Source organism: Vombatus ursinus, unplaced genomic scaffold (genome assembly GCF_900497805.2).
Source record: "Vombatus ursinus unplaced genomic scaffold, bare-nosed wombat genome assembly UNPS02007284.1, whole genome shotgun sequence".
Taxonomy (NCBI): domain Eukaryota; kingdom Metazoa; phylum Chordata; class Mammalia; order Diprotodontia; family Vombatidae; genus Vombatus; species Vombatus ursinus.
In genome coordinates, this window is record NW_020947062.1 from 6,028,645 (window position 1) to 6,041,412 (window position 12,768).

Genomic DNA, 12,768 nt, shown 5'->3' on the forward strand with positions numbered 1-12,768 from the left:
CAGCTGGCGTAAAGTAACATATAAATGCTAGCTATAAAGGAACAGGGGCAGGAGCTGAAGTGTCATATTTGGAGAACTTCAAGTAGGCCCATGTAGTTGGATCATAGAACATATAGAAGGGAGTAAAATGTAAGAAAATTAGAAAGGTGGAAAGAGTTCAGGTTGTAAAGTGCTTTAAATGCCAAATACTGGAGTTTCTGTTTGATCCTAGAGGTAATAGTGGGTCACTGGAGCTCACTGAGCAGGCAGTGTCATAGACCTATGCTTTAGGAAAAACAACAACAAAAACAACAAAAACTACCTTGGCAGCTGGATGGAGAATGGATTAGAGAGGTAAAGCAGGGAGACCAGTTAGTAGGCTATTTCCATAGTCCAGGAAACAATGAAAGCCTGAAATAGGGCTGTGGCTATATAAATATAGAGGAGGGAACAGATAGCAGAGATGTTGTGAAATGACAAGGGATTGGCAATGGATTGGATATGTGAGATAAAAAAGAGTGAGGAATCAAGGATGTCACCAAGGTTGTGAACCTGGGTGGCTGGTAGGATAATGCTGCTCTTGAAGGTAATTGGGAAATTGGAAAGAGTGGACTTTGGAAGGAAAGATAATGAGTTTTGTTTTAGACATGTTTGAGTGTGAAGTGTTACAAAAGGTAATTGGGGATATATGACTATAGCTCAGGAGAGAGACTAGGGCTAGACATATGGATCTAGGAATTATCTTCATAGTTGCTAATTGAATCCATGGGAGCTGATAAGATTACCGAGTGAGTGTCACAGTATAAAATAAAAGAATGAGGGATGTAGGACAGAGCCTTGGGGGACATACATGATTAGTACTTATGACAGGATGAAGAACTAGCAAAGGCACTGAGAAAAAATGATCATACAGATAGGAGGAAAACCAGGAGAGAGTTGAATCACTACTCAATCAGAAAAAAGTACCAACAAGAGAGGGTGATGAATAAGGGTCAAAGGTTGCAGAGAGTTTAAGATGGATGAGCATTGAGAGAAGACCATTATATTTATCAATTAGTAGATTACTGGCAACTTTGGAGAAAGCAGTTTTCCTTGAATGATGAGTCCAGAAGCTAATTTGGGGAGGATATAGAAGAGAGCGAGGGGCAAGGAAGTGGAGGTGCTTAGCACAGTGGCCAGCATGTCATAAATTAAAAAGCACTTAATAAATGATTGTTTATTGTTGGCAGACTGTTGACTCTGTCAAGGAGTTAACCATGAAAGGGAAGAGGGATATAAGATGACATCTAATGGAGATAGTAAGATCTAGTGAGGGTATTTTTTTATAGATAGAAAAGATATGTAGCAGGGAAAGAGCCAGTAGGCAGGGAATTATTGAAGATAAGTGGGGGAAGTTTGCTAGAGAAGGTGGAAGGAGATTAAATCAAAGGTTGGCCTTTGCAAGACATAGGGCCATTTTTTCATTTGAAGCCTTAGGTAAGGAGAAGACAGTGTGTGTGTGTTTGTTTGTGTGTGTGTGTGTGTGTGTGTGTGTGTAAGGGGGAATGCCTACATGATATGAGATGAAGAGGAGGATAGAAGGGGAAGCTCTTGGTGAACGATCACAAATTTTTTTTGGTGAAGTATGAAGTGAGAGCCTTAGCTAAGAGGGTGTGAGGGGAAGGGGTATATGACAATCTTAATAGAGATGAGAACATTTGGAACAGCTGTTGTGCAGAGTGAGTTTGCAAATCAATTAGGAGGAAATAGAATATTTGCTTGCTGTAGTGAAGACCCAGTCGAGATTAGATAACATAAATTTATAGTGGACCTGGTTAACATGATTTTTATGATTTCCCACAGCTCCATTTGGCAGCATATGAATTAGAATGAAGATTGTAGATGATACGGGTAATTCATGGTTGGGGTTTGGCAGGTTGTGATTAGATATAAGACAAGGGACTCTAAGGTAGAAGATAGTATAGAGTTAAGTTGGCTCACCAGTGGGTTATGACAGGGAAGAGGGAAGAGTGTATTAATAAGTGCAGGAGTGATGGACAGGGGAAGAACTGGAATGGAAGGAACAGAGGTCACAGTGAGAACAAAAAACAAGGTTAGGGGGTTTTAAGGCATGGGGAAAGATGGAATGATAAAACATAATCAGATAAAGGAACTCCGAGTTTTTGAACAAGTAGAATACTTGTAGGTGTAGTGGCCTTCGAAGGTATGGCCATCTCTGTGTGAACTTTGTTAGAGTTGAAGAATAAGTCATGAGAATTGAGTAAATTGAGGAACTTGAAATTTGGCTATTTGAAGGAGTATCCATATGTATTTTGGAATCCCTTATTATGAAGGCAGGAGATAAGGAAGAGATAAAGACTATGAATTAGGTATTGAACTCATTCAGGAAGTAAGGAGATTGTGAGGAACAGCCACCAGCAACTGCATTGAGTGATAAACTTAAACAGCATGAAATTTAAAGAAGGAGAGGCTACTTAGTGAAGATGGTAGGAGAATCTGGTAATGGTGAGCCTGGAGCATTCTTACTCCCTTATCACATCAAGCAGGAAGTATGAAATAGTATATTCTGTACTGGAAAGAGTGATAAGGGAAATGGGGTTATTAAGAGGGAGCCATTTCTCAGTGAAGGTCAGAAGATGGAAGGAATAAGAAAAGAGATTTAAGATGAAAGGAGGTTTGCAGGAATTTTAGAAGGTACAGTGGCAGGGACAGGCAAATCTGGAGTGGGGCCTTGGTTGAGATAGGGTTGAGATAGATAGGTGTGAAGTAGGTATGAATTGAGGATGGGGAAAAAGATTTGTTTTTAAACAGTTAAGAGTTTAGAATTATTGGGATGGGAAAAGCATAAAGGAATGGCATTTTGCTAACCATTGAGTAATGAGTCCAGGCAGAGTATCAGTAGTTGGAGAGAGAGCCATTTAAAGGGGCCCATGATTAGTGCAAGGGCCTCTCTTGAGGTTCATCCTCCTGGCAAATATTGAAGTTGTATCCTGTGAGATTCTAGGAGTCTTACCTAGGACTTTCAGGAGCCTAGTTGGAAGGGTGGGTGTGCCTTGCTTGTCCCAGATAAGACCCTGAAGGGCAGGAGGTGAAAGAGGTCCTTACCCCAGAGCACAGCCCAGGCTAGGGTTGATCCTGGGGTAGGGGCTCACTGAAGGGGGCAGCCACCCCTGACTTGTGGCACTGGAGATGGTCCCAGAAGCCTGCAGGTACACTTTCACACTGACATTAGTCAGAGATAGGTTGATAAGACTTGGCAAACTAACTTTACATATTTTTCTACAAATGAGTTAGTTTAATTTAATTTTTTTAAATTAATTTATTTATTTTTAGTTTTCAGCATTCAATTCCACAAGATTTTGAGTTCCAAATTTTCTTCCCATCTCATCCCTCCCCCCACCCCAAAATGGCAGGCTTTCTGAATACCCCTAATCTTCCCTCTCTTCTATCTCTCTCCCCCTTGTCTTGTCCTCTTCCCCTTCAATTTTCCTGTAGGTCAGGATAGATTTCTATACCCCATTTCCTGTATAATTTCCCAGTTGCATGTGAAAACAGTTTTTTTTTTAATCTTTTGTTTTTAAAATTTTGGGTTCCAAATTTTCTCCCTTCCTCCCTCCCCACCCATCCTCATTAAGAAGGCAAATAACTCAATACAGGTGTAGTCATGCAAAACACTTCCATTGTAGTCATGTTGTGAAAAACTAAGTATATTTCCCTTCATCCTATCCCACCCCCCATTTATTCTATTCTCTCTTTTGACCCTGTCCCTCTCTAGAAGTGTTTGCTTCTGATTACCCCTACCCCAATCTGCCCTCCCCTCTATCATCCTCCTGCTCTCTTGTCCCCTTCCCCCCCTATTTTCTGTAGGGTAAGATAGAATTCCATACCCAGTTGAGTGTGTATGTTATTCTCTCCTTAAGCCAAGTTTGATGAGAATAAGACTCACCCATTCCCTCTCACCTTACACCTGTTTCCCCTTCACTGTAAAAGCCTTTTCTTGTCTGTTTTATGTGAGATAATTTACCCCATTCTACCTCTCCCTTTTTCCTTCTCCCAGTGTAATCCTCTCTCAACCCTTAATTTTATTCTCCAGATATCACCCCTTCATCTTCAACTCACCCTGTGTCCTCTATTTATCTGTGTGTCTATCTATCTAACTATACATACATAAAATTTTTTCCCTCCAATCACTCTTATACTGACAAAGGACTCATGAGTTACAAATATCATCTTTCTGTGTAGAATGTAAATAGTTCAACCTTAATAAGTCTCTTATGATTTCTCTTTACTGTTTACCTCTTCATATTTCTCTTGAGTCTTATATCTGAAAGCCAAATTTTCTGTTCAGCTTTGGTCTTTTCATCAAGAATGCTTGAAAGTCCTCTACTTCACTGAATGTCCAATTTTTTCCCTTAAAGGATTATGCTTAGTTTTGCTGGGTGGGTGATTCTTGGTTGTAACTCTATCTCCTTTGTCCTCTGGAATATTATATTCCAAGCCCTCTGGTCCCTTAATGTAGAAGCTGCTAAATCTTGTGTTATCCTGATTGTGTTTCCACAATACTTGAATTGTTTCTTTCTGGCTGCTTGCAATATTTTCTCCTTGACCTGGGAACTCTAGAATTTGGCTACAATATTCCTAGGAGTTTTCCTTTGGGGATCTCTTTCAGGAGGTGATCGGTGGATTCTTTCAATTTCTATTTTGCCTCTGGTTTGAGAATATCAGGGCAGTTTTCCTTGATAATTTCTTGAAAGACTATATCTAGGCTCTTTTTTTTTTTATCATAGCTTTCAGATAGTCCAATAATTTTTAAATTCTCTTTCCTGGATCTGTTTTCCAGGTCAGTTGTTTTTCCACTGAGATATTTCACATTGTTTTCTATTTTTTCATTCTTTTGAATTTGTTTTACAGTGTCTTGATTTCTCATAAAGTCACTAGCTTTCAATTGCTCCATTCTAATTTTTAAGGAAGTATTTTCTTCAGTAAGTTTTTGGACTTCGTTTTCCATTTGGCCAATTTTGCTTTTGAAGGCATTCTTCTCCTCATTGGCTTTTTGGACCTCTTTTGCCATTTGGGTTAGACTATTTTTGAAGGTGTTATTTTCTTCAGTATTTTTTGGGGTCTCCTTTAGCAAGCTGTTGACTTGTTTTTCATGATTTTCTTACATTGCTCTGTTTTTCCTCTCCTTCTCTTACTTGCTTCTCAAAATCCTTTTTGAGCTCTTCCATGGCTGGGGACCAATTCATATTTTTCTTGGAGTCTTTGGGTATAGGAGCTTTGACTGTGTTGTCTTCTGGTTGTATGTTTTGATCTTCTTTGTTTCCAAAGAAAGATTTTATGGTCTGACTCTTTTTGCACTGCTTGCTCATGATCCCAGCCAATTGCTTGAGTTATAAACTCTTTGTTAAGGTAGAAGTCTGCTTCTAGTGTGAAGACTGTACTGTCCCAAGCTTCGGGGGGTTTGTGCAGCTGTTTTCAGAAGTGCTTCTAGGGACCTGAAAATTTTCAGTTCTTCCAAGGTGTTATGATCAAGGGCAAGGTGTTTACTCCTTTCCTGGCCTGTGCTCTGGTCTATGAGTGACCACAAGCACTTTTTTTCTGCCTTGGAACTGTGAGGAGGATTTCCTCTCCACAGCCACTACAAGCTCTATCACGCCAGCACTTCTCCTTGCCCCAGGATCACCACCCAGAACTGTGACCTAGATCCAAACACGGGCAAATTAAGAGAATCCTGCCGCAGCAGAGAAATCCCTGCAAACCCCCTCTAATCAGCTACTCGATTCCCTGTCAGTCTGTGGGCCAGAAGCTCCAGAGGCAGCTGCTGCCCTGGGGCCACATTTGGGGACTGGAGCTGGAACCCCAACGTGCTTCCTTTTCTTACCGCAGGCAAAGACTTTTCCTACTGACCTTCTAAGTTGTTTTTGGCATTCATGGGTTGAGAGGTCTGGAAACCACCACAACTGCCCATGATTCAGTCCTCTGAGGCCTGCTCCCAGTTTGCTGAGACCTGTGCACCCACGCTGAACTGTGCTTTTCTACCAGCCTGGTGCAGTATACCTTTCTGATCAACCATCCAGGTTGTCTTGGGCTAGGAATTTGTTTCACTATGTCTTTTTGTGGGTTCTGCTGTTTTGGAATTTATTTAGAGCCATTTTTTACAGGTATTTGGAAGGGTTTGGGGGAGAGCTCAAGCAAATCACTGCTTTTACTCTGCCATCTTGGCTCTGCCCCCTAAATGAGCTAATTTTAAAGCCTTTCCCAAATGATATTTAGTGGTGTGCTTAGTTTGTGCAGCTAATCTTATGAATATACGTAGGATAATTTTAAGAATCAGAGATAGGATGGAACTATAAGAAAAAGTTTCCTATGGGGCAAAAGTAAATGCCAGTTGATCACTCTTTTCAGCAGTGGATCCTTTAATGTGATGCATTGAACTATCACTTTAGGAGAATGTTGTAATGAATAATACTCAGTTGAAAACTCAGTATTGATCTTGATAATGTGTGTAAACCTTTAAGTCCAATTCAAGCCAAGCAACTGATCACAGAGAATTAAGTCAAACACTTGGGAGTTTTGCTATATAAACCAAAAATAAATTTGTTGATTTTTTATTTGAACATTTATGTTAAAATTATATGACTAAAATAGCTCAATGAGTTCTCTATCATATTTCCACATGTTCAAAGTGATCTGTATAGTTTATAGTGGTAGAAACTACAAAAGTTACAGTTATGGTATAGTAGAAAGACCACTGAACTTTTTCCTAGAACTCAGTCAGAACTGGGGCTGAATCCTAATTCCAACACTTATTAGTAGGATGAGATTGATGGCAAGCAGATTACTTCACTTATCTGAACCATAGTTCCCTCATTTATAAAATGAGGATAAAAATATTTGTGATATCTGCCTCACAGCATTGTTTGGGGGAAAAAAAAGCATTTTATAAACTATAAAGCACTATAAGCAAGTTGTCATCATCATTATTTGTTGTTACATTTGAGTCTGGATCTGTAACTTTATTGGTGTAGGGAACTTCCAGTGAGGAAAGTCATTCTGCCAGTGCAGTTTTGTTATTTATCATCTTAAAGAGATGCCTAGGGCCCTTAGAAATTAAGTGACTTGCCCAGTGTCAACTAGCTAAAATGTGCCAGAGGTAGGTCTTGAATCCAGGTCTTCTTGACTCTGAGGCTGGTCTTCCATTACACCATTTTTGCCTCTCATTTCTAATTAATCAATTAATGATAGCTAAAATTAATTGTACACTAGAAATTTACAATCATTTATAAGTCAACAGGCAATACATAATACTAATAGACCCTCCCCCCCATATGCTTGAGAATTCAGCACATCACCTGTACTGGAACCAGAACATCATTACAAATAGAACTAGGGCCCCCAACTACCTAACCATAAACTTGATCCAGAGAAACTTAAGAACAATCTTTCTAATAGATATCCGCATGCCAAATACTCATAATTTCCAAACTATATGAAAGGAAAAGGTTTCAAAATATAAAAATCTAGTGAAAGATATTAGAACCACATGGGAGCAGAATAGGTACATATCATCCTATGAAGATGCTTTCAGTCAGTTTACAAGAGGTGCACTTAAATTCCAATACTCTTATCAGTTATGAAAAGCAGATATGCATAATAGTCTTCAGAGTTTTAAATATAAAAGAATAATAGCAAGATAGCAATTTATCTTCAAAACATTTCTATCCAAACTTCATCAAAAAAGGCTTTAAGAAGTACTTCTCTGCTTGACAAGAAGCTTAAATGTATACTATTACTGAAATTAGTCTTGCCTCCTGCAGGAATTATTTCAATTTCAAGGTACAAAGGAGAAGGACCTATGTCAGACTTTACCTCATGAGTATCAGTCCAATTCTATACTAGCTCTTGTTTCTCTAGTTTAAGAGAAAAAATAAAATTCAGTGTAGTCATCGTCATTAAACCACTACAATTATTTAATTTTATTCTGTGATATAATAATCTTGAACCACTAAAACATAATTTGGGAATTGAGAGGTAGCATAGTATAATATAGTAGAAAAGCACTAGATAGTGCCTTCGAGAAGACCTGGATCCAGGACTTTATTTGGCCATTGACTAGCTTTGTGAGTTTAAGTAAGTTGTTTAACTTTTCTTACCTTAAGCTTCGTTGTCTATATAATAGAGATAGAGACTGTACTTGTGATTTTAGTTTTGTACGGAATTCCTAACTCCTTCTATCAGTGCATATTGACACCACCTTTGCAATATATAATCTTAGAGTTGCCTACTAGAGTACTGAGAGGTTAAGCCGGCTAGAGGGAGCCGGAGGCAGGGGCGGCAGCGGCTAGCTTCACGTGGGCGCAGGAGAATCGGCGGCGGCGGGCGGCCCGTGGCGCTCTTTGGTGGTCACGATGAGTTTACCCCTCAACCCCAAACCGTTCCTGAATGGACTGACAGGGAAGCCGGTGATGGTGAAGCTTAAGTGCGGAATGGAGTACAAAGGTTACCTGCTCTCTGCGGATGGCTACATGAACATGCAACTTGCAAATACAGAAGAATACATAGATGGGGCATTGTCTGGACACCTTGGTGAAGTTTTAATAAGGTGCAATAATGTCCTTTACATCAGAGGTGTCGAAGAAGAGGAAGAAGATGGGGAAATGAGAGAATAACATCTTTTCTGGGGTGGGGTGGGGTAGGGGTTTCTTTTGTATATTTCTAGAATTACAACATTGCTCAGAATTACACAACCAGTGTACTATCTTGAGTTAGAACTTGAACTTAGGTCTTTCTACCTTCGATGTCAATTCTATAGCTACCAAGCTATGCTGCCACTTTGTCTGCAAAACAAATATACTTACACTACCTACCCCATAGTGTTTTTGTAGTGGAAGTGCTTTATAAACCAAGGTTATTATTTTCACAATTTCAAAATTGATGATGGATTTTCGTGAAAATAAATAATTGGAAAGTTATTCAATAGATTTAGTGAACTTAAATGAAGAAATAAGTATTCAGAACTAAAAAATATTATATACTCATTGAACTTCATTTCCTCCTCATCAACATCTTTCCCATTCTGGAGAAACCAACCCCATGTGACTCCATTATAATCTGTCCCTATCCTTTTCTTCTGGCAGCTTCCTCCCTCAGTCTGCCCTCCCTCTTATTACTATCCTTCCTTTCCCTTAACCCCTTCCCCTCCAACTTCCTGGGTAAGATGAATTTCTATACCCAATTGAATGTGTATATATAATTCCCTTTTTGAAAGCATTTCCCCCTCCGTTGTAACAACTCTTCCTTGTATGCCTGTTTTGTGTGAGATAGTTTTCCTCACTCTTCCTTTCCCTTCCTCTTTCTCTTAGTACATCCCTCTTTCCCAGTCTTCCATCTATCCTAATCCCCTCAATTTCCTCAGAGATATGTGATAAAGATAATGATTTATTAACAGTATGTCACTGAATTAGTCTTTTGAAATGTAATCACTCAAGGTCTCTATTACTTTGAATGATTGAAATCCCTACTCCACACCTCAGAACCCCTCTATACTTGTTTGTTTTTCTTTTGCTCTAGGCTCTGATGGGAAGGTAGATCATATCCTTGTCAAGACCAGTCTCACTATTCGTGCTCATGCTCACACTCCTATTTCTTCCAGTTTACCTCATTCCTTCTCTCATCTTTAGCTTATTCCTATATATCCCTCTTTCTACTACTTCTATAAACACACCTGCCTAGGCTTCAAAGCCCTATCCTTAAAAAAGTCTTTATGTCAGTCTGCCATCCCCTCTAACTGTATACAGTTTTATATATCTCCTTCCATTCTCTGCCCTGCTGAAGTCTTGGAAAGAACTGTTTATGCTTGTTGCCTCCATTTGCTTAGTCCCTTACTGTCTGACCTTTGATCCTACCACTCATAAAACTGATCTCTTAAAGGTTACCAGTAATCTCTCTAAAGTATTATTTATGTTGATTTGTTTTGGTTTTCTATGACACACATTTTCTAATATATTCCTCCCCCATCCTGATGCAGCAAACTGTCTTTTGAAAAAAGAAACAGAAAGCAGATTGGTAAAATCAACCAACCTAAGTCATGTCAAGAGTATTTTTTAGAATAATACTCCACTTCTTTTAATTTCTCAGTATTGCTAGTTTTTAATTTTGTATTTTGACACTTTTATTATGATTTTACCTTGTTTTTTATTTTATTTAATTTCCCTTTATTTTCTTTTTTATCATTTTGTTTGGTTTATTGATTTTTATTAAATCTTTTTTTTTGAAAAATCGCATTTTAACTTTGCATAACATTTCTATAGACTTTTCTGCAGTATTGTCCATTTTTTCCATTTCTCCTCTGATTTTAAGATTTCCTCCTTTTCATTTCTTTTAGGTTTGCTTATTTAATTTCTAATTTTTAAAAACTGAATACTCATTTCATCAAACTTCTCTTTTTCTGATTTCTTAATGTGTATTTTCAGAGAGAATTTTCTTCTGAGGAATGCTTTGGCTACATCCCATTTTGTTTTGTTTTGATCTCATTGTTATTATTCTCTTTCACTTAGTTATTGTTACTGTGATTTGTTCTTTGACTCCCTCATTATTAAGAATGCTATTTTGAAGTTTTCGTTTTGTCTGTATTCTCTGCATTAATAACTTTCTTGTTTTAATGTCTATAAAAGGGTATGTATAGTTTTGTGGAAATTTTTCCTATTTACATTTACTTGTTATTTCTTTATCCCTTAGTACATGGTCTGTTTTTGTAAAGGTGACATGAAGTGCTAAGAAATACATATATTCTCATCCCCATTCAGAAAATAGCTTAAGCCTTTTGGCTTTAACTTCTCAAAGAGTTTTTTTTTAAGTTCTATTTTCCATTTGTTTTTCTTTCTGTCATTCAGTTATATTTCTCTAGCATTAGCAGAGGAATATTAAAGTCTCCTGCTATTATTATTACTATATGTGTCTTTTTTTAATTCATGTAACTTTTTCTGAATTTAGATGCTATGCCATTTAATCCATATGTAATTAATTTGATGATGGCTTATTGTCTATAGTTCCTTAAAGCATAATAGTTTCCCTGTATATCCTTTATTATTGTAAATTTTTACTTTTGCTCTATCTGATAGCATCTGATAGCAACTCCTTGTTTAGAATAATTTGACACATAGTAAATTTTATTCCAGTCTCTCACTTTTATTCCATAGGTTTCTTTTTTAGTTGTGTTTCTGGTGTGCAACAGATGATTGGGTTTTGGATTTTTTTTTCATTCTACTACTCTTTCCTTGTATTGAATTATTTAATATATTCAAATTTAAAATTATGATTGTTAGGCTTGTGTTTTCTCCATTATTTCTTTTGTATTAATTTGTATTACTTTTAAGATATGTTGTCCTTGTGATCAGTTTTGCTTTTACTCTTTAATGTTAGTCTGTTCCCACAAGCTCTCTGCATTTAATTGGCCAATCAACCAACAAGCGTGTGTTAAGCATCTACTACATGCTAAGTATTTTACTAGACGCTCAGGATAAAAAGACAAAAATGTGCCAGTTCTTGCTGTCAGGGAGAAGATAATATGTGTGTGTGTATATACATATATATATATATGTATGTGTGTGTATATACATATATATGTATATGTATGTGTGTGTATATACATATATATGTATATGTATGTGTGTGTGTAGATGTGTGTATGTATATGTGTATATGAGGAAATAATACAAGGAATAATAATATAAAGAAAGCCTTAGTGTAGAAGTTGGTGCTTGAGCTATGTCTTTATGGAAGTAAGGGATTCTACAAGATAGAGGTGAGTAGGGAGTATATTTCAATCATGTCTCTCAATTAGAAAAGACAATTCATGAAGAAAGTAACATTGGATGGAAGCAGTGTAATGTGATAGGAGTCACTATGTGCCCTGAGTTATGAGGCCCAACCCTATCTCTATCCTTAATATGATTGGTCTCCATTCTCAAAACCATTTTGTTGTAGCTTTGTTTAATGTCTACTCCCTCACCACTCTGAACTCTGGCTGCTCTTCAAGTCTCATACATCCTTTCACTTGGGATGGGACAGTGTGTAGGGAGGTGTAATTCTTTCTAAAAGAAGGTAATCTCCTAATGTGCTAATTCTTCCCAGACAAAATTCATTCCAAGGTCTCTTTCTCATACTACAGACATACATTTATTTCTTCTACCATCAAAATATTCTTTAGTTAGCATCCTTTCTTTTTCCCTTTTAGAGCATGAACATATCCCTTGTACTTCTTCTATCCCAGTTACCTTATCCGTTGCTTTTATCCTGTCCTCCAATAGCCGTCACTCCCATTGCAAAACTAAAGGAATTGTTATTTTTTTCTTGTTCTCCTATGGACTTGGAAGAAGTAAATCACCCACACCTTTCTGTTACTTATCTCCCCATTCATACAATTTCCTATTCTTATTACCTGCCACAAAAAAATAATGTGTCAATTATATAAGGAATACAGGGAATTTAGAACTTGGACTCTTAAACTCTTTTTTTGCTTTCCATCTCCTGATTCTTTAAGTTCCCTTTCAGCGTATAGCCTTTTAGATACTTTTTGTCCCTCAGTGATCTGTCCTTGTTCTATTTCGAATAGATCAGTCTTTAAAAAAATACCTTTAATCCTGAAAGATTTGGATTCATCACTTAATTATTTTCCCTTGGTAACTGTACTTTTCTTTCTTGTGCTTCTGTTGTTTGTAAATTGAATAGCCTGCTTAACACAGGGAGAGTGTTTTGGTGGGGCAGCTAAGTGGCCCAGTGGATAGAGCA

The 12,768-nt window shown here is 37.6% G+C and overlaps 2 protein-coding genes across 4 annotated transcripts in view; both read left to right on the forward strand.

The window, feature by feature from the left end:
* Positions 1 to 12,768, forward strand: part of EML1 (EMAP like 1) — a 304,970-nt gene that overhangs the window by 101,674 nt on the left and 190,528 nt on the right. The window lies entirely within an intron of this gene.
* On the forward strand, positions 8,300 to 8,661 carry LOC114033608 (small nuclear ribonucleoprotein F-like). Its single transcript, XM_027849217.1, has one exon. The coding sequence runs from the start codon at positions 8,388 to 8,390 to the stop codon at positions 8,646 to 8,648; it is 261 nt and encodes an 86-aa protein (XP_027705018.1). The 5' UTR covers positions 8,300 to 8,387; the 3' UTR covers positions 8,649 to 8,661.

Bases quoted from the DNA above. Each gene is read 5' to 3' on its own strand.
- LOC114033608 (XM_027849217.1), top strand. From the start codon at position 8,388: ATGAGTTTACCCCTCAACCCCAAACCGTTCCTGAATGGACTGACAGGG.